Source organism: Oncorhynchus keta, chromosome 35, assembly GCF_023373465.1.
Source record: "Oncorhynchus keta strain PuntledgeMale-10-30-2019 chromosome 35, Oket_V2, whole genome shotgun sequence".
In the NCBI taxonomy this organism is placed as follows: Eukaryota; Metazoa; Chordata; class Actinopteri; order Salmoniformes; family Salmonidae; genus Oncorhynchus; species Oncorhynchus keta.
The window spans coordinates 33,778,324-33,800,602 of record NC_068455.1 but is presented as its reverse complement, the minus strand read 5'-3'; the positions used below and the strand labels follow the sequence as shown (position 1 = coordinate 33,800,602).

At 43.1% G+C, this 22,279-nt stretch overlaps 1 protein-coding gene across 4 annotated transcripts; it reads left to right on the top strand.

The window, feature by feature from the left end:
• Positions 1-246: 246 nt before the first annotated feature.
• LOC118368400 (uncharacterized) lies at positions 247-14,609 on the top strand. Of its 4 annotated transcripts, none has more exons than XM_035752463.2 (7): positions 247-636; positions 1,299-1,459; positions 4,253-5,725; positions 5,915-6,219; positions 7,306-7,406; positions 13,074-13,173; positions 13,378-14,609. In XM_035752463.2, exons 3-7 carry the CDS (start codon positions 4,325-4,327, stop codon positions 13,505-13,507), a joined length of 2,037 nt encoding a protein of 678 aa, XP_035608356.1. In that variant the 5' UTR covers positions 247-636; positions 1,299-1,459; positions 4,253-4,324; the 3' UTR covers positions 13,508-14,609. The 4 variants fall into 4 exon arrangements, with proteins under 4 accessions (XP_035608356.1, XP_035608357.1, XP_035608355.1 ...); XM_035752462.2 differs by lacking the exon at positions 247-636 and adding an exon at positions 666-1,203; XM_035752464.2 differs by lacking the exon at positions 1,299-1,459.
• Positions 14,610-22,279: the final 7,670 nt, after the last annotated feature.

Sequence of the window (22,279 nt, the reverse complement as noted above, 5' to 3'; positions counted from 1 at the left end):
GCATCTGAATAAGGTCCAAGACTAAACGAATGTTAGAGTTTTATGTGACGGTCCTTCAAAAATCCTGTTTGAGTCTCATTTATAATGGTATCTATTCCTTTTCCGACTGGGAAAAATCGATTTGAACGGTCATCCAACTCGGAATTCCAACTCGGGGCTCTTTCTAGAGCTCTGACTTTCCGAGCTGAAGATCACCGACGTCATGATGTAACCTCGCAATTTCAGAGTTCCCAGTTGTCTTGAACGCGGCAATAGACATGTGTTATTGTGTATTTCTCCGCGTGCATCTGAAGTAAAGTAATGACTGGCTACAACTGGAGCGAGGCGCGAGATTAAACCAGTTCCTCTGGACTGTCGATATGGTTCTGTTCTGAACTCTCATTCCTGCCAGAGTCCCGTGTGACCCCTGTTTCCGTGTCAAGCTCCTAGTACACACGCCTCACTTCGATTGTATCCAAATAAGGATAGATTTCTGGTCCATCGGTCAAATGTACCCTCTAACGGTGAAGATGTCACGTGAACTCATTGCTCTTCCTTGCACATGCAGCTACACGCAGGCACCCCGCTAAATTGAGGCGCCAATTACCACAAGTGTTTTTGGCTGTGCATTGGGTGATTTGACAACAATTACAAGTGGTGAGTTTATGAACATTAGCTACTGTTCAGTTAGCTAGTTATACAACCAACTATCAGACTTTTGTGTTGGACCGATAAAAAAAATTCTGATGAGGGGGAAGGGACGCGCTAACGTCAACGGTTAACGTTAGCATGTTTTTACAACTTTAACTTACGTAAAACAATACCTATCTAAGATCATTATTGAAGCATGACACCTTCAGATAACAGTAAATGAGACGAAATATGCCAACTTGAGCTAGCTCGTCTGCCTCTAAAATGATTTTGAGATTTGTCGTGATGAATCGCATTTCCTAGCGAGCTACAGTGTTGGCTAGCTAACGTTAGTAGGAAAATCAATATAATGGTAATTTTGTGAGGTTAGCCAACTGCATTTTTAACAGTATACAGTAAGTGTGCATTTCGCATGTGTTTCTAGAACCGTATATTGATAATCTATTCACGTTTAGGTGGTGTTCTGGCTATCATGTAACGTTCGGCTCCTTAGGAGTACATCACGGGTTAGGATAGGGTCTGAAGTGCATCTATAAAAGGAGAAGCTTCCCAGGGTGGTGCGACAGGCTCCAGGTAATCAGACTGGGCCCAGAGGAATTGCGCGTGCCCAATTTGACTGAAGCGTGGAGCAAAGTTACTCAAAGGCTTTTTTTCATATTTTCATTAAGAAACTGACAAAACACACCGGTGCAAGATCAAGTTGACTTACAAAGAGCAAGAGAGGGAGTGCGGTGATGTAGTGTCCACAACTAAAGAGGCATTGTGGAATCTGAGAAGACACGCCTCCCGAAACATGATGGTGTACTACATGCTAACAGAAAGGAAAGAGGTGGGTAGCTAGCTAAGTGTATCATTGTTGCAAATGATTTAGAAACAAAAAATCAGATCGCTTAAAAGTTAAGTTCATTTTCATTCTATTGTCTATGCAATAGACTGATATTGCAGGCGAAAGCCTGATAAAAATCCAATCCGGAAGTGCCTCGTGTTTTGAAAGCGCTGCGTTCCAATGTGTCCCTATTGAGCAGTGAATGGGCTATCAACCAGATTACTTTTTCTCCGTATTCCCCAAGGTGTCTACAGCATTGTGACGTAGTTTTACGCATTTATGTTGAAGAATATACGTAAGCGGCTACATTGCGCAAGTGGTCACCTGATGCTCCCAGAGTGATTCTCGCGTAAAATACAGAGGTAGCCATTATTCCAATCGGTCCTACTGAAAAACCAATTGTCCGGGTGGATATATTATCGAATAGATATTTGAAAAACACCTTGAGGATTGATTATTAACAATGTTTGCCATGTTTCTGTCGATATTATGGAGCTAATTTTGAATATTTTTCGGCGTTTTCGTGACTGCAATTTCCGGGCGATTTCTCAGCCAAACGTGAAGAACAAACGGAGCTATTTCGCCTACAATAATATTATTTTTGGAAAAGAGGAACATTGGCTATCTAACTGGGAGTCTAGTGAGTAAAAACATCTGAAGTTCATCAAAGGTAAACAATTTAATTTGATTGCTTTTCTGATTTCCATGACCAAGTTACCTGCTGCTAGTTGGACAAAATGCTATGCAAGGCTATCGATAAACTTACACATGCTTGTCTAGCTTTGGCTGTAAAGCATATTTTGAAAATCTGAGATGACAGGGTGATTAACAAAAGGCTAAGCTGTGTCTCAATATATTTCACTTGTGATGTTAATGAATAGGAATATTTTCTAGGAATATTTATGTCCGTTGCGTTATGCTAATTAGTGTCATTCGATGATTACGCTCCCTCATGCGGGATGGGGAGTCATTAGAGGTTAAATCGTCCCCCCTCAGAAATCGACACACGACCCCATAATGACAAAGCAAAAACAGGTTTTTAGAATTGTGTGCATATTGTTTTTATTTTTACAAAAACTGAAATATCACATTTACATAATTATTCAGAACCTTTACTCAGTACTTTCTTGAAGCACCTTTGACAGCGATTACAGCCTCGGTTCTTCTTTGCTATGACGCGGCAAGCTTGGCGCACCTGTATTTGGGGAGTTTCTCCCATTCCTGTCTGCAGATCCTCTCAGGTTGGATGGGGAGCGTCGCTGCACAGCTATTTTCAGGACTCTCCAGAGATGTTTGATTGGGTTCAAGTCCGGGCTCTGGCTGGGCCACTCAAGGACAATCAGAGACATGTCCGGAAGCCACTCCTCTGTTGTCTTGGCCGTGTGCTTGGGATTGTCCTGTTGGAAGGTGAACCTTTGCCCCAGTCTGAGGTCCTGAGTGCTCTGGATAGGTTTTCATCAAGGATCTCTCTGTACTTGGCTCTGTTCATCTTGGCCTCGATCCTGACTAGTCTCCCAGTCCCTGCTGCTGACATCCCCACAGCATGATGCTACCACCACCATGCTTCACCGTAGGGATGGTGCCAGGTTTCCTCCAGACGTGACGCTTGGCATTCAATGCTGCAGACATTTTTTGGTACCCTTCTCCAGATCTGTGCCTTGACACAATCCTGTCTCGGAGCTCTACGGACAATTCCTTCAACCTCACAGGTGGACTCCAATGAAGGTGTAGAAACATCTCAAGGATGATCAATGGAAACCGGATATACCTGAGCTCAATTTCGAGTCTCGTAGCAAAGGGTATGTAAAATAAGGTATTTCTGTTTTTATTTTGAATACAATTGCAAAATTTCTAAAAATCTGTTTTCGCTTTGTCATTATGGTGTATTGTGTGTAGATTGGTGACAAAGTTATTATTTTATTTTTTTATTAGAAGGTTGTAACATAACAATGTGGGGAAAAGTCAAGTAGTCAAAATACTTCCCTAAGGCACTGTATATGTATGTTACTACTCGACTAAACCAATCCCGGTCAACCAATAGCCTAACGACCAAACAATCGACCAATTAGGGTCAGCCCTAATTCTTTGGCAACAGCTATGGTGGATATTCCTGCAGTCAGCATGCCAATTGCACACTCCCTCAACTTGATACATCTGACAATGTGTTGCCTGACACAACTGCACATTTTAATGGCCTTTTATTGTCCCCAGGACAAGGTGAACCTGTGTAATGATCATGCTGTTTAATCAGCTTCTTGATATGCCTCACCTGTCGGTTGATGGATTATTTTGACAAAGGAGAAATGCTCACTAATAGGGATGTAAATACATTTGTGCTTAGAATTTGAGAGAAAAAAGCTTTTTGTGCGGGTGGAACATTTCTGGGATTTTTAATTTCAGCTCATGAAACATTGGACTAACACTTTACATGTTGCGTTTTATGTTTTTGTTGTTTTTACCAGGTGTACAGGACTCTTATTCTGAAGGATTCCAAAAATATGTTTATTTTTTATTTTTTTCACCTTTATTTAACCAGGTAGGCTAGTTGAGAACAAGTTCTCATTTGCAACTGCGACCTGGCCAAGATAAAGCAAAGCAGTGTGAACAGACAACACAGACTTACACATGGAGTAAACAATTAACAAGTCAATAACACAGTAGAAAAAAAGGGGAGTCTATATACATTGTGATCCAGAAGTGCTTAGTTATTCTTTCCTGCTTCACAACTGTAGCTCAGAGGGTCTGAATTGGAATTGAAGCAAAATAATTGTAGATATCATTTTTTTCTACCCTTAGGAAACATTCTAGAAGAGTTCCTGATCCTGGTATCTGTTTAGCCCCAGCTGGTTGACCACTGTATCAGGGGCAATGGAGAGGCCTATCCAGCCTCTGAAGACACTATTTCATAGGCTAAGTAGTGAAAAACCAAGAGGAGATAATAAGAGTTTTGAGCACTTGAGACCGCTCTCTGTTTATTCTAGAATGATAACTTGTGAAAACGGTAGGGTTAGTCCTAGCGGCACTAACCAGTCATGGAATTCATCCAATCCATTCTGCAACTTGAAAATAGAGATTGTGAACAACAATGCCCCTACAAGACACAAGAGGCGATTGGATGACTCCTGCCTTGATGACACGTACGAGACTACATACAAAAAGCCCTGCAGTCCTAAGGCCATCTCCCCAGACCTGGCTTGTGTTGTAGTTTCATGCAGCATCCTTCCAGATGTAGCCACTGTCTCCCCTACCACTGACCTCCAAAAAGTGCCATCTAGTGTTGAAAATACAGTCAAAGATAAAGGTACATCCGAAGCTGTGATATGTGTGCCAAACTCAGGAGAGGCTGGAAGTAGACCGGGTGGTGCTGTAGCTCCAGGCGGCCCCGTATCAAACGAGTCTGAGGCCTCGTCTGAGACCCTGAGCCATGAGCCTGAGAAAGTCTCGATGGACCTTGGTCCTGTTTTTGACTTTGACGTTGACGACATCATGTGCCTGAGCCCCATTGACAGCGACAGGGGGAGCGATGAGGGCATTGAAGCCTTTGTCGATAGCTGTAACAGTTTTTACGACGACTGCACCCGTAACCCCAGTGACGGCGACACCCAGCAAACTAAGCCTTTCTTAGCTCATAGTTCAACACAGAACCATGTTTCAAGGGAGGGATATGACATAGGAGAGCGGGAGGAGGGGAAAGGAGAGAAGATGGTGGGAGAAGGAGAAAGGGGAAAAGAGGGCAATGAGGAGATAAACAATCAGGAGGACAAGGAGGTTGTGAGCATTGAGGGTTTTTTTTCCAGGTCCTACCTTGCAGCACTTAAAGCAGGAAAGGATGTGCCACCCCTGCAGCCCCGCATCTCGTCCAGCCCTTTGTTTATGGGGAGGGAGGTGATGCAGAGGCTGCAGGTGGCTGTGTCAGATGATGGGGAACCTCCATGTCCTCCAGGGTTCCCTGATCCCAATGGGGGCCAGGCTATGGTTTGCCAGCCGCACTACTCTTTCACTTCGGAGGATGTAGCTTATGGGTTATATGGGGCATCTCTGGTCGCAGTGGAGGGTGCAGATGAGGGCTTGGAGGGTACGGCAGGGGACGATTGGAGTATCGGTGCCCCGATACTGGAGTCCTCATTGTGTCACGTTGCCCCAGTGGAGTTCAATGCGGGTTGTGAGGGAAATGTGGTGGAGGGGGGGGGAGGTGTGCTTGATTCAGTTCAGGAGTGCCAGGTCACACTCCTGGCCGAAGAGGTAACCGTGGAGCCCAGCTACGAGAAGGTAAGTGGTCCGAACGCATACTTTCTTTTGTTTTCTCAATGTAGCTGTTTGATTTAACTAATCAGTTTTGCCTAATCAATAGTTTTGCCTGCATCAACTGTTAGGATAGCTTAGATTTGGTTGTGACTGTATAGTGCTTGTGTGGATTTCTCTGGTCATATTGCTGTAACACCTTTCTGCCGTGTCCAGGTGAGGTCAGTATTGGTGGTTCCCAGCGTGCAACAGAGCAGCAGCAGCCAACCCTCAACGCCGCCTGAGCAGAAAGTGTCTGAGACCAGGTCTGTGCAGAAACCTTCTCTGGAGAAGAATGTTGTCAAGACGACAACAAGACCTGTCCAGAAACCTTCACCTGGACAGAACATTATCAAGAACACAATTGTCCATAAACCTTCGCTTGGGCAGAAAGTGACAAAGATAAAACCTGTCCAGGCAGCTTCAACTTCGTCTGACCAGAAAGTGGTCAATACAAGACCTGTCCAGAAAACTGCACCAAGGTACATTTCAGAGTCCTTGATGTTTTCTAAATCTCCGCTAGAGGGAGCAATTTGATGATTTTTCTTCCCTATCTGGCATGGCCTAAAATTAACACCCGCCAAATGCAGGCAGATTTTGGCATTGGCGGTAAGATGTCTATTTCACCAGCCATGTTGGCGGGTGGTCAAGGCTCCAGTGCTAGCATTTCACTTGCATTTATGAATTAAAATAGTATGATTTATAGCAAAATAAATGCATCCGCAGTATTTCTGCTATTTTATGTTTCATAGTTGGTAAATGAATCGCACAAAGTCAAATAACTATTAATCCTATAGCCTATCCCACCGCGCTCAGCAACATTGCCTGGCTGGGGGCTGTGCTGATGTGAAGTGCTTAGATGCGCTACGCATAGGCATAACGAAAGTTGACTGAAGTGAGACTGTCCTTGTGTCTCATGGCTATATACTTTGTTTTGTTCACAAGCTAGGTTGTTTTTCAATGTTTGAGTTTCAACTGCTAGGGAAGAGAAGACGTTGGCTCCTAGTCAGACTCAATCTCACAGGTACAAACATGGCTCAACTGGCATTACCACTGTAACCTCCCACCTTGAAAGGGCCAGGTGAACATTTGTCTCATCTGACATTTTGGTTTAGACTTGGTCACAAAAGATCAAATGAAACACCATTCCTCATTACATCTTACTAGTAATAAAATTATTGATTTAGAAACATGACAAAGGATGCTCATCCCTTTTTTTGTGTTGGTGTAATTCCAGCAGACAAAAATATTTTGGGTGGTGGGTAAATTTTAAAATCTACATGCCGTAGTTGACCAAAAAGTGAGCTTCAGGCCCTGCTGACTGGTATTATTTCCAGAGAGACTTGTTTATTTTTCTTCTCAGAATGTAGACAGACGGTCTGGTTATTCTCCCACTCAACCACTTCACAAATGCATCTTTATTTAATCAATGCTTTTACATGACTTGAATGGTCAAAGCCTCAATAAAGCATTACTTATTCAATTCTGTCAGATCTGAGGTCTTGTGAGAGTGGAAGGAAGCAGAATAGATTTCTTGAGTGTTTGAATTGGGTGGATGTCTTTTCCAGGCCAGTGGTCTATGACAGGGAGGAGGACTGGCAGCGTGAGAAGTGGCTCTATGTGGACTCAGTCACCAGACACATAAGGGAGAACATTGGTGCAGGAGAAGGTAAGAGGTGTATCTCATTATTTGGGATGTTGGGGGCCTGGTGCTAACCGGGTGCTTCAATTGGTGAGTTTAGTGAAATGTTCTTGTTATCCCAACATAAGTTATTTAAACTAATTTCTCGTTCTCTTGAAGTCTATTTATCGCCCCAAAACCTTACCCCATTTCCACACTGAGTCCTTATCTTATGTTGTCGTGAATCCTCTGGTTTGCTGTAATGATGTGTAAGGCTTTGTGTGAAATCCCGTTCTAAGTCAGACTTAATTCATACCAGTCCTAATAACCTTGAATCCTAACCTACTTATGAATTTTGCTGTGCAGTGCGTAAAGGACAAGATCAGTCATTTAGAAATGTTAGCGTGTGTGTATGTATATGACAACTGAAATACCACATGTAACTATTCAGACCCTTTACTCAGTACTTTGTTGAAGCTCATTTGGCAGCGATTACAACCTCAAGTATTCTTGGGTATGACGCTACAAGCTTGGTAAACTTGTATTTGGGGAGTTTCTCCTATTCGTCTCTGCAGATCCTCTCGAGCTCTGTCAGGTTGGATGGGGAGCGTCGCTGCACAGCTGTTTTCAGGTCTCTTCAGAGATGTTTAATCTGGTTCAATTCCGGGCTCTGGCTGGGCCACTCAAGGACATTCAGAGACTCTGATTTGTCACATGTGCCGAATGCACACTTACAAGCCATTAATTAACCAACAGTGCAGTTCAAGAAATACAGTTACTTTTATTTTATTTAGTTAAGAAAATATTAACAGAAGAATTACATAACAATAACGAGGCTATATACAGGGGCCCGGTACCAAGTAAATGTGCAGGGGTACAGGTTAGTCTAGGTAATTTGTGTACACTACAGTTTTAGGACACCTACTAATTTTCTTTCTTTTTAAAAATATTTTCTAGAATAATAGTGAAGACCTCAAGACTATGAAATAACACATGGAATCATGTAGTAACCAAAAAAGTGTAAAATAAATCAAAATATATTTTCTATTTGAGATTCTTCAAATAGCCACCCTTTTCCTTGACTGCCAAGAGCGTGCAAAGCTTTCTCTCAACCAGCTTCACCTGGAATCCTTTTCCAACAGTCTTGAAGGAGTTCCCACATATGCTGTGCACTTGTTGGCTGCTTTTCCTTCACTCTGCAGTCTGACTCATCCCAAACCATCTCAATTTGGTTGAGGTCGGGGGATTGTGGGATGCAGCACTCCATCACTCTCCTTGGTGAAATAGCCCTTACACAGCCTGGAGATGTGTTGGGTCATTGTCCTGTTGAAAAACAATTGATCGTCCCACTAAGCCCAAACCAGATGGAATGGTGTATCGCTGCAGAATGCTGTGGTAACCATGCTGGTTTAGTGTGCCTTGAATTCTAAATAAATCAGACAGTGTCACCAGCAAAGCACACGCACAGCATAACACCTCCTCCTCCTCCATGCTTTACGGTGGGAAATACACATGCGGAGATCATCTGTTCACCTGTCTCACAAAGACATGGAGGTTGGAACCAAAATTTTCCAATTTGGACTCTAGACCAAAGGACAAGTTTCCACCGGTCTAATGTCCATTGCTCGTGTTTCTTTGCCCAAGCAAGTCTCTTCTTCTTATTGGTGCCCTTTAGTATTATTTTTGCAGCAATTCTACCATGAAGGCCTGACTCTAGGTCCAAGAGGCTTTTAAACAGCTTCTACCCCCAAATCAAATTTTATTTGTCACATACACATGGTTAGCAGATGTTAATGCGAGTGTAGTGAAATGCTTGTGCTTCTAGTTCCGACAATGCAGTAATAACCAACGAGTAATCTAACCTAACAATTCCACAACTACTACCTTATACACACAAGTGTAAAGGGACAAAGACTATGTACATTAAGATATGTGAATGAGTGCTGGTACAGAACGGCATAGGAAAGATGCAGTAGATGGTATAGAGTACAGTGTATATACATATGAGTAATGTAGGGTATATAAACAAAGTGGCTAGTGATACATTTATTACATAAAGATGGCAAGATGCAGTAGATGATATAGAGTGCAGTACATACATATGAGATGAGTAATGTAGGGTATGTAAACATTATATTAAGTGGCATTGTTTAAAGTGGCTAGTGATGCATTTTTTACATCCATTTCCATTATTAAAGTGGCTGGAGTTGATTCAGTATGTTGGCAGCAGCCACTCAATGTTAATGGTGGCTGTTTAACAGTCTGATGGCCTTGAGATAGAAGCTGTTTTTCAGTCTCTTGGTCCCTGCTTTGCTACACCTGTACTGACCTCGACTTCTGGATGATAGCTTGGGTGGTTCTTGTCCTTTATGATCTTTATGGCCTTCCTGTGACATCGGGTGGTGTAGGTGTCCTGGAGGGTAGGTAGTTTGCCCCCGGTGATGCGTTGTGCAGACCTCACTACCCTCTGGAGAGCCTTACGGTTGTGGGCGGAGCAGTTGCCATACCAGGAGGTGATACAGCCCGACAGGATGCTCTCGATTCTGCATCTGTAGAAGTTTGGGTACTTTTGGTGACAAGCTGAATTTCTTCAGCCTCCTGATGTTGAAGAGGCGCTGCTGTGCCTTCTTCACAACGCTCTGTGTGGGTGGACCAATTCCGTTTGTCCGTGATGTGTACGCGAGGAACTTAAAACTTACTACCCACTCCTGTCCCGTCGATGTGGATTGGGGGTGCTCCCTCTGCTGTTTCCTGAAGTCCACAATCCTCTCCTTTGTTTTGTTGACGTTGAGTGTGAGGTTATTTTCCTGACACCACACTCCGAGGGCCCTCACCTCCTCCCTGTAGGCCGTCTCGTTGTTGTTGGTAATCAAGCCTACCACTTTAGTGTCGTCCGCAAACTTGATGATTGAGTTGGAGGCGTGCGTGGCCATGCAGTCGTGGGTGAACAGGGAGTACAGGAGAGGGCTCAGAACGCACCCTTGTGTCGCCCCAGTGTTGAGGATCAGCGGGATGGAGATGTTGTTACCTACCCTCACCACCTGGGGGCGGCCCGTCAGGAAGTCCAGTACCCAGTTGCACGGGGGTTGGGGGTTGAGACCCAGGGTCTCGAGCTTAATGACGAGTTTGGAGGGTACTATGGTGTTAAATGCTGAGCTGTAGTAGATGAACAGCATTCTCACATAGGACCAGATGGGTTAGGGCAGTGTGGTTGCGATTGCGTTGTCTGTGGACCTATTGGGGTGGTAAGCAAATTGGAGTGGGTTTAGGGTGTCAGGTAGGGTGGAGGTGATATGGTCCTTGACTAGTCTCTCAAAGCACTTCGTGATGACTGAAGTGAGTGCTACGGGGGCGGTAGTCGTTTAGCTCAGTTACCTTAGCTTTCTTGGGAACAGGAACAATGGTGGCCCTGTTGAAGCATGTGGGAACAGCAGACTGGGATGAATATGTCCGTAAACACACCAGCCAGCTGGTCTGCGCACGCTCTGAAGACTCGGCTAGGGATGCCGTCTGGGCCTGCAGCCTTGCGAGGGATAACACTTTTAAATGTTTTACACACGTTGGCTGCAGTGAAGGAGAGCCCGCAGGTTTTGGTAGCGGGCCATGTCAGTGGCACTGTATTGTCCTCAGAGCGAGCAAAAAAGTTATTTAGTCTGTCTGGGAGCAAGACGTCCTGGTCCGCAACAGGGCTGGTTTTCTTTTTGTAATCCGTGATTGACTGTAGACCCTGCCACATACCTCTCGTCTGAGCTGTTGAATTGCGACTCTACTTTGTCTCTATACTGACACTTAGCTTGTTTGATTGCCTTGCGGATGGAAAAGCTACACTATTTGTATTCGGTCGTGTTTCCGGTCACCTTGCCCTGGTTAAAAGCAGTGGTTTGCGCTTTCAGTTTCGTGCGAATGCTGCCATCAATCCATGGTTTCTGGTTTGGGAATGTTTTAATCGTTGTTGTGGGTATAACGTTGCCGATGCACTTTCTAATGAACTCGCTCACCGAATCAGCGTATTCCTCAATGTTGTTGTTAGACGCAATGCGGAACATATCCCAATCCACGTGATTGAAGCAGTCTTGGTAGTATGGTAGGGACTGGTGCGCGATGTGCCCGTCTCTGGAGCCTGACCAGAAGACCGCTTCGTTTGCCCCATTTACGGCGTTGTTGTTTAGGGTCGCCGGCTGGGATCCGATCCATTGTCCTGGGTGGAAGGCAAAACACAGGATCCGCTTCGGGAGAGTCATATTCTTGGTCGTAATGATGGTGAGTTGACATTGCTCTTATATTCAGTAGTTCCTCCCAACTGTATGTAATGAAACCTAAGATTACCTGGGGTACCAATGTAAGAAATAACACGTAAAAAAAAAAAAACACTGCATAGTTTCCTAGGAACGCGAAGCGAGGCGGCCATCTCTGTCGGCACCAGACTAGAAAGCCATAAGACCCATGGCTACCCAGACTATTTGCATTGCCCCTCTCCACACCACTGCCTGTATAGTCACTCTAATTAACTCTACCTACATGTACATACTACCTCAACAAACCAGTGCCCTGCACATTGACTCTGTACCGGCATCCCCCTTTATATATATGTATGTATGTATGTATGTATGTATGTATGTATGTATGTATGTATGTATGTATGTATGTATGTATGTATGTATGTATGTATGTATGTATGTATGTATAAAGGGGGATATACACTTACTGCTGGTCTTTAATTACTTGTTACTTTTATCTCACCTTATCTGTATTTTTTTAAACTACACTATCACTACTAGGGGTTCGTAAGTAAGCGTTTCACAGTAATTGTGTATTTGGCGCATGTGACTAATACAATTTGATTCAGTCTCTGAACAGTTGATGTTGAGATGTCTGTTACTTGAACTCTGAAGCATTTATTTAATTGATTTGGGTGGGTACTTTGAAGAATATAAAATATATTTAGAATAACATTTTTGTGTACGACATAATTCCATGTTTGTTATTTCATAATGTTGATGGCTTCACTATTCTACAATGCAGAAAATAGTACAATTTTTAAAGAAAAAACCTTGAATGAGTAGCTGTGTCCAAACTTTTGACTGGTACTGTAGGTGGTTCCAAATTAACTAAAGCCAGCCCTGTAACTGACACGCAAGTCAGAATGCACTTGCACGTCATTGACACTGATTTCCACAAAGATCCCACTTCAAGCCCAAATATACCATACATAAAATTTACAATAGTGCAACATCATAGGTAAGCTCTGGGCATCATCTTTTTTTAAGCCGTCGCCAGGTACTTTACCACACATGTAACAAATTTTAAGAGCTGCTTGGGGAGGATAATCATCTTCACTAGGAAGTTGTCTTGGATTTCCATTTTTCATTGATAGTTTGACTTTTTTCACAGAAATACTGTTATTAGGACTTGCTCACTGACTGGCTAGGTTTTTTTTCTTGTCTATTTTGTGCCATAATTATATCCTTTTTGTTATGGACACAGCTTAATCTAATATTATTAATAAAAATAATAATAATGGTCATTTAGCAGACACTTATCTGAAGCCACTTGTTCTAGATTTCTGAATAATGCTTGTAATGACCCTCAAATGGCATAATTCCCAGGTTTTCTGTGCCATTGATGCTGTATATTCTTGCTGTCCTGTATCTTCTTCTTCATAGTACTTGTTCAGCTTTGTGTGTGTGTGTGTTACCTGTATGGGTTTGTCTCCAGGGGTGATGACTGAGCTGCTGAACCTGATGAACCATGTGGCCGATCAGAGACCAGGCACCAACGGCAGGCAGTGGCAGCACCCCTCGGATCTCACCCGCAGGTACAGGCATCTACATGCGTGTTTTTCTACAGCTGCCCTCTGTAGAGGACATTTCAGTCTTAATTGGACAATTGATTGCATCTTTTCTAATGCAGTCACATACTCCTTTCTGAGTATTGATTTCACTTTACCCCATACAATTTTTTTCCCGTTTTTAAGAGAGCGCATTTTTTATTTTATTTTTCTCAAATGTTTGTTCATCAGAAATTACCAAAGACGATTTGGAAATGACAGAACAAATTACACTCTGGACGAATGGCAGAACCAGAACTACAGGAACCACCAGCGCTTTGCCAATCTCCCACAGATCTTTGAGAGAAGTCCAGTTCTGTAAATCCAAGCAACAAAGCATTTTACCAGAGGAATGTATAGGGAAGTACACTTTTAAATTTGGCAAATGACATCACTCAGGTCATTAGGTGTCTAAGATTTGAGCTCTTATATTGTAACGGTTAAACGGTTAAAACTTGAATTAATCCTTTACTTCTTCTCAGCTTTTAACAATGTCTTTTGTTTTTGTTTGAAATTAATTAATTTATCCTCGCTCAAGATTTGTATGTTTATTGTTAGTGTCTTGAAGCCCAGAGTTTTTTTTTTTTCAATTTGTTCGATCTTGTTGTACTTGAATTTAAATTATGTTCCTTTCAGCTTACCATCCAGTATAATCATAACATTGATGACAGAAAAGGAACAAAAATAACGTAATAGCCAATCGTTGTGCCTGCCTGTCTCCTGTCTGCACTTATTTCCTTTTTGTACTGTCACTCCTCGTTTGTGCTAGGCACCTTGTTTGCACAGGCTTTTTTTAATGTTTTAAAGAACTCTTTTTTGAATATTGTGCACATTTCCCTGGCTATACTCTTATTTGTGTAGTTGAATTCCTTTCCCCATACATGTTGCATTCTTGCTGTTGAAGTACAAACAAATCATCCAACACTTTGTTAGTACTTGGTTCTGATTAGCCCCTTGGTTCAGTTGGAACACTTTGAAGGGACAATCAAATCATAACTGATCTACACCATTTCCAAGGTGTGGTGCCATATGTATTGTTCCAGATGCTGTTCACTTACTGCCTCTGGCCTGTCATTTGTTTATTAGCATATGCCTGAGTATTTGAGGCCATGTTATGGTTGCTTGACGTTTTTGTTCCATCTTAGATTTCTTGTGTAACAAAATTAAGGGAGTTTGTCACATGGATTAGGTCAACTCTTAATTCTCTACTTTATCTATATTCTGTGCAGCGAAGCAATATGGATTGGCCTTGTATTGATGCTTGTGTTGGAGAGACATCTGTAAACATAATCTAGTGTGGGAAATTGATGAGAAACCCGATTTGTAGGGATCTGTTATGTGTTGCCTATTTTCTTTGACATTGTGAATCTCGGCACATTTCTCGCACATGTTTCTGATTTCACATTAAAAGCAGTTGCCTGAAACCCTGAGTGGACTTTTACAAGGATGAATGTCTAGCCCAGTCAGAATACCATATGAGTGCACTCGATGACTGAGGAGATATTGCATGTGGCTCACTGATGCTAATAGAATAGAGGTTTCATTTATAAGAAAAAATAAATGGAGCACTTTGGCAGTTTACAATAAAGATGATGGAATTGCAGTGCAGCCTACCTATGACCATTTTCAATATGAACTACCCCATCTAAGCCTTCTTACTAATTTACTTTATCTTTTAGGTTCTCATAATCATATACGCTATTCAACCTCTGATTTAAGCTTATTGCTAACAGCTTTAAATAGCATATGATTTAATTACCTACATGTGGATATGGTAGGCCATCATTGTAAATAAGAATTTGTTCTGAACTGACTTGCCTAGTTAAATAAATAAAAAATGTGGATATAAACACTAAGCTCAAGTTCATCCCTCTCAATTACCATTGTTGGAATCCTGGAAGAAAATTATTTGGCATGGTCTATTGGTTACTGTAGTCCCTTTAAGCCCCCAATAATTTTTTGGGGCTGCTTTTCGGGCTTCCAACCGCGTCGCCGTGCTGCCTCCTCATACCAGCGCCTCTCCGCTTTAGCCGCCTCTATTTCTTCCTTGGGACGGCGATATTCTCCAGGCTGAGCCCAGGGTCCTTTTCCGTCTAATTCCTCCTCCCATGTCCAATTCTCCAAGTGGTGCAGCCTCTGCAACTGCAACTGCTCTTCACGATTAACAGGGAGAGTTGGCTCAGGTCTGACTCCTGACTCAGCCACTCTCTCTCTGAGCCCTCCCCCAATAAATATTTGGGGGTTACTTTCGGTTTTCGCTCTGCGCCGCCGTGTTTTTCTTTTCGACTCCATTCGCCTATAGCCCTCTTCGCACTGCTCCAGCGAATCCCAGGCGGGCTCCTGCACTCTCTCTGGGTCGGCCGCCCACCTGTTGATTTCTTCCCACGTCGTATACTCCATGCCTCTGCTGTCCATAACGTCCTCCCTTCGCTGTTCAAGCTGTCGCTGCCTGTTAACACGCTGCTCGGTCCGTGTGTGGTGGGTGATTCTGTAACGGCGTTCTTCATTTGTCGAAAGAGAGTCGGACCGAAATGCAGCGTGGTTGTTACTCATGTTCTTTAATGAATGAAATGACGATACATGAAATAACTATACAATACAAAACAACAAACGGAACGTGAAACCTAATTACAGCCTATCTGGTGAAACTACACAGAGACAGGAACAATCACCCACGAAATACAAAGCGAAACCAGGCTACCTAAATACGGTTCCCAATCAGAGACAACGAGAATCACCTGACTTGAGAATTGAGAACCGCCTCAGGCAGCCAAGCCCATACAACACCCCTACTCAGCCGCGATCCCAAATACTACAAACCCCAATACGAAAATACAATAACATAAACCCATGTCACACCCTGGCCTGACCAAATAATATAACGAAAACACAAAATACAATGACCAAGGCGTGACACCAATTAGCTTCAGCTGGCAGGTGTGCAACTGGCAATATTGGTTGGACTTTGGATAGCCTATCTCCGGGGCTAGTTAGAGACCTTCAATTAATTACAAAATGTTCATGTTGCAAACATTTTCATTGTCTCATTCTTAGTTTTCTCATTCATACATTTATACAATTTATACATTATACATTTATACAATTTATAGTTTGGTTTGAGTCATTTAAATTTGAAGCTACAATACCAGTCAAATGTTTTGACACCTACTCATTACAGGGTTTTTCTTTTCTTTTTACTATTTTCTACATTTGTAGAGTAATAGTGAAGACAAACTATGAAATAACACATGGAATCATGTAATAACCAAAAACGTGTGAAACAAATCTAAATATATTAGAGATTCTTCAAAGTAGCCACCCTTCGCCTTGATGACAGCTTTGCACACTCTTGGCATTCTCTCAATCAAATCAAATTCTATGAATCATATGCGCCGAATACAACCGGTGTAGACCTTACAGTGAAATGCTTACTTACGAGCCCCTAACCGACGGTGCAGTTTTAAAAAATACGGATAAAAGTAACAAGTAATTAAAGAGCAGCAGTAAAACATAACAATATATACAGGTGGGTGCCAGTTAGTTGAGGTAGTATGTACATGTAGTTAATTAAAGTGACCATGCATAGATGACAATGCGAGTAGCCATTTGACAAGATGTTCAGGAGTCTTATAGCTTGGGGGTAGCTCTTTAGAAGCTTCTACCCTTCTTTAGAGGCCTCTTGGACCTAGACTTGACGCTCCGGTACCGCTTGCCATGTGGTAGCAGTCTGACTATTTTTATGACTAGGGTGGCTGGAGTCTGACAATTCTTAGGGCCTTCCTCAGACACCGCCTGGTATAGAGGTCCTGGATGGCAGGAAGCTTGGCCGCAGTGATGTACTGGGTCGTTCTCACTACCCTCTGTAGTGCCTTGCAGTCGAAGGCCGAGCAGTTTCCATACCAGGCAGTGATGCAACTAGTCAGGATGTTCTCTGGTGCAGCTGTAGAACCTTTTTGAGGACCCATGCCAAATCTTTTCAGTCTCCTGGGGGGGGGGTAGGTTTTGTCGTGCCCGCTTCACAACTGTCATGGTGTGCTTGGACCTTGTTAGTTTGTTGGTGATGTGGACACCAAGGAACTTGAAGCTCTCAAACTGCTTCACTGCAGCCCTGTCGATGAGAATGGGCGCGTGCTCGGTCCTATTTTTCCTGTAGTCCACAATCACTTCCTTTGTCTTGATCACGTTGAGAGAGAGAGAGGTGGTTGTCCTGGCACCCCATGGCCACGTCTCTGACCTCCCTATATGCTGTCTCGTTGTCGGTGATCAGGCCTACCACTTTTGTCATCTGCAAAGTTAATGATGGCGTTGGAGTCGTGCCTGGCCGAGCAGTCATGAGTGAACAGGGAGTACAGGAGGGGGCTGAGCATGCACTTCTGAGGGGGCTCCTGTGTTGAGGATCAGCGTGCCGGATGTGTTGTTACCTACCCTTTCCACCTGGGGCGGCCCGTCAAGATGTCCAGGATCCAGTTACAGAGGGAGGTGTTTAGTCCCAGATTCCTTAGCTTATTGATGAGCTTTGAGGGCACTATGGTGTTGAACGCTGAGCTGTATTCAATAAATAGCATTTTCACATAGGTGTTCCTTTTGTCCAAGTGTGAAAGGGCAGTGTGGAGTGCAATAGAGACTGCATCATCTGTAGATCTGTTGGGACTGTATGCAAATTGGACAGGGTATAGGGTTTCTGGGATGATGGTGTTGATGTGAGCCATGGCCAGTCTTTCAAAGCACTTCATGGCTACAGATGTGAGTGCTATGGACCGGGAGTCATTTAGGCAGGTTACCTTAGTGTTCTTTGTACAGGCATTATGGTGGTCTGCATAAAACATGTTGGTATTACAGACTCAGACAGGGAGCAGTCGGAAATGTCAGCGAAGACACTTGCTAGTTGGTCAGTGCATGCTCGCAGTACACATCTTGGTAATCCATCTGGCCCTGCAGCCTTGTGAATGTTGACCCGTCTAAACATCTTACTTACATTGGCTGTGGAGAGCGTGATTGTTCGAGTATGTACGTACCATCACTGTGGGTCATGAAGCCAATGACAGATGTGGTGTACTCCTCAATGACATTGGAGGAATCCTGGAGAATATTCCAGTCTGTGCTAGCAAAACAGTCCTGTAGCTTAGCATCTGCTTCATCTGACCACTTTCTTTAATTGATCTAGTCACTGGTGCTTCCTGCTTTCATTTTTGCTTGTAAACAGGAATCAGGAGGATGGAATTATGGTCAGATTTGCCAAATGGAGGGTGAGGGAGAGCTTTGTATGCATATCTGTGTTTGGAGTATAGATGGTCCAGAGTTCTTTTCCCTCTGGTTGCACCTTTAACATGCTGATAGAAATTTGGTAAAGCTGATTTAAGTTTCCCTGCATTAAAGTCCCAAGCTACTAGGTGCGCCGCCTCTGGGTGAGCGTTTTCTGGTTTGCTTATGGCGGAATACAGCTCATTCAATGCTATCTTAGTGTCAGCCTCTGACTGGTGGTATGTAAAACAGCTACAAAGAATATAGATAATCTCTCGGTAGGTAATGTGGACTGCAGCATATCATGAGAAACTACCTCAGGCGTGCAATAGCTCGAGACTTCCTTAGGTATCGTGCGCCAGCTGTTTTTTACAAAAATAGATAGACCGCCACCCCTTGTCTTAGCAGACGCCACTGTTCTATCCTGCCGGTACATCGTATAACCAGCCAGCTCTATGTTGATTTTGTTGTTGTTCAGCCACGACCCTGTGAAGCATAAGATGTTAGTTTTTAATGTCCCTTTGGTCGTTAAATCTTCCCAATAACTCCTCCATTTTATTGTCCAAAGATTGCATGTTTGCTAGCAGAGTTGAGAGGAGTGTGGGTTAATTTGATCACCTCTGACTCCTCAGAAGGAAGCCCGCCCTCCGGCCGCTTTCTCCACCGCCTCTTCACGAAGATCAATGTGGTCGGGGTCTGTTCCCGAGGGAGCTCTATATCCTCCACCTCGGGCTTGTCAAAGTCGTGAAATAAGTAAAATTATTCTGCTAGTCTATGGTGAGTAATTGCAGTCCTGATATCTAGAAGTTATTTTCGGTCATAAGAGACGGTAGCGGCAAAATTACGTACAAAAATAAGTTCCAAACAACGCAGATAAACAAACAAAAAAAACAATCTGTTGGGGGCACGTAAAACACCTGCCTTCTGCTCCGGCGCCATCTCAGCTTAATGAGGTAGTCACCTTGAATGCATTTCAATTAATAGGTGTTCCTTGTTAATTTGTTTAATTTCTTTCCTTAATGCGTTTGAGCCAATCCATTGTGTTGTGACAAGATACGGGTGGTATACAAGAACCTCTCAAATAAGCAAAGAGAAACGACAGTCCATTATTAATAAGACATGAAGGTCAGTCAATACAGAAAATTTCAAGAACTTTGAAAGTTTCTTCAAGTGCAGTTGCAAAAACAAGCAAGCGCTATGATGAATCTGGCTCTCATGAGGACTGCCACAGGAAAGGAAGACCCAGAGTTACCTCTGTTGCAGAGGATAAGTTCATTAGAGTTAACTACTCCTCAGATGCAGCCCAAATAAATCACAGAGTTCAAGTAACAGACACATCTCAACATCAACTGATCAGAGGAGACTGTGTGAATCAGGCCTTCATGGTCAAATTGCTGCAAAGAAACCACTAATAAAGGACACCAATAAGAAGAGACTTGCTTTGGCCAAGAAACACGCGCAATGGACATTAGACTGGAAATCTGTCGTTTTGGTCTGATTATTTCAAATTTGAGATTGTTGATTCCAACCGCTGTGTCTGTGAGACGCAGAGTAGGTGAACAGATGATCTCCGCATGTGTGGTTCCCATCGTGAAGCATGGAGGAGGAGGTGTGAGGGTGCGTTGCTTGTGACACTGATTTATTTAGAATTCAATGCACAATTAACCAGCATGGCTACCACACCAGTCTGCTTGGAGTTTGCCAAAAGGCACCTAAGACTCTGACCATGAGAAACAAGATTCTCTGGTCAGATGAAACCAAGATGGAACTTTTTGGCCTGAATGTCAAGTGTAACATTTGGAGGAAACCTGGCACCATCCCTACGGTGAAGCATGGTGGTGGCAGCATCATGCTGTGGGGATGTTTTTCAGCGGCAGGGATTGGGAGACTAGTCAGGATCGAGGGAAAGATGTGTGGCGCAAAGTACGGAGAGATCCTTGATGAAAACCTGCTCCAGAGCATTCAGGACCTCAGACTGGGGCGAAGGTTCACCTTCCAATAGGACAATGCAAGAGGGACTTCAGGACTAGTCTCAATGTCCTTGAGTGGTCCAGCCAGAGCCCGGACTTGAATCTGATTGAACATCTCTGGAGAGACCTGAAAATTGCTGTGCAGCAACGCTCCCCATCCAACCTGACAGAGCTTGAGAGGCTCTGCAGAGAAGAATGGGAGAAACTCCCCAAATATAGGTGTGCCAAGCTTGTAGCGTAATACCCAAGAAGACTCGAGGCTGTGATCGCTGCCAAAGGTGTTTCAACAAAGTACTGAGTGAAGGGTCTGAATACTTATGTAAATGTGATATTTTGAGGGGAGTGATTTTTGTATACTTTTGCAAACATTTCTAAGAAACAGTTTTTGCTTTGTCATTATGTGGTATTGTGTGTAGTTTGAGGGAGGGGGAGGGGGGATTTAACAATTTAATAGATTTTAGAATATGGCTGCAACATAAGATGTGGAAAAAGTCGAGGGGTCTGAATACGAATGCACTGTGCATTGTATAATTTACTGATGGTCCCGAACTAGCCCCATTGCTATAACCCAAATTGGCCACGGACAATATGATTGGGTCGCGTGCTGCTGCACTCCGAATTGATGATTACCTGCATGCTGCCAGCTGTGGGCAGGATTGAAACAAACCCAACTTTCATTTACGTTGTGATGCAGTCACGACCTCAAGTCTCACACAACTCTGTTTTGGATATTTACACTTTTGTCAATTTTGACATTAGACAAATGTTTTTTATCGATGCGTCATAGGCTGTTTTTTAAATGAGAATCCCTTTGCTCTATTACAAAGAACCAAAGTAAAACTAAATGGACTGGGAAAAAAACACAATTTAGTATGACATTGTTTTTAGATTTTCCTTGCCTGATATTATCATTAGATTAAACCTCAAGTAATATCCCCTATTTTTCATCCTATGAAGAGAGCAAATCAACCCTCCCAAGTAAGCAAACACAATTTTTCAGCATTCTAAAAAGTGTGGGTTCCCACAAGACCTAAGTAGACTGTTGTTCTTACAGTAAGTATAAAGATAAAGCAAAGTTCCCCCTCAGTAGTTCCAGCTGGGCTCTATTAGGCCCATCTGAATACTGTACCCTTTCTTCTTTTTTTTGTATTTCCACTAATTGGTCTTTTGACCAATGATATCAGATCTTTTCACATCAGATCTTTTTCAGAGCTGATCTGATTGGTCAAAAGACCAATTCGTGAAAAAAATATCAGAATTGGTCTGCCTGGATATGGAAATCTCTGACAGCAGTTATTTTACAACTTTACAGAGCCTCTATCTCCCAAGGGACTGAGATCCAAAGAAACCAAAAGGTTACAGAGAACTGTTGGCCATAGAAATATAATTATTTCTATGCTTTGCTGTTCGCCTTGTGCGGATGACTGATCAATCCCACTGTATCCTTCCTATGACACTAGGGCATGTTGAGACAGAGAGCCAAGTGTCAGGCTAAGCTCCTCCACAAAGCTCCCCTCCTGTGACAGTAAAAGGCTGTTAGCTTTTGATATGTCTTGGTCACAGCCGCCTCTGATGTTTATTCAAATAACACAGCAACAGTCATTGTTTTCAGCCAGCCTCGGACTGCAGGGAGCTGCTCCCAGAGCCAATCAAGCAGATCATAATGCAGAACTGCAGCCATAGATTCTTCAAAGCATGGTTGGGCCACAACTTGGCAACATAACAACTTGCTTTACAGTACATTAGCCCTAAAATGCATTAATATTATTGAAACCAGAATAAAAAATATAAAAAATGGTATTTACATTGGCAACATTGGGTAAATGGTGTGCCATAATGAAAATGTATGCTACGCTTAATTGAAAAACTTTAAGCAATTTTTA

Excerpts from the sequence above, each read along its gene's own strand:
- LOC118368400 (XM_035752464.2), top strand. The coding sequence starts at position 4,325 with ATGGAGAGGCCTATCCAGCCTCTGAAGACACTATTTCATAGGCTAAGT. Across the intron at positions 5,726-5,914 it reads TGGAGCCCAGCTACGAGAAG|GTGAGGTCAGTATTGGTGGT; the intron begins GTAAGTGGTCCG and ends TGCCGTGTCCAG. Across the intron at positions 13,174-13,377 it reads CCCTCGGATCTCACCCGCAG|AAATTACCAAAGACGATTTG; the intron begins GTACAGGCATCT and ends TTTGTTCATCAG.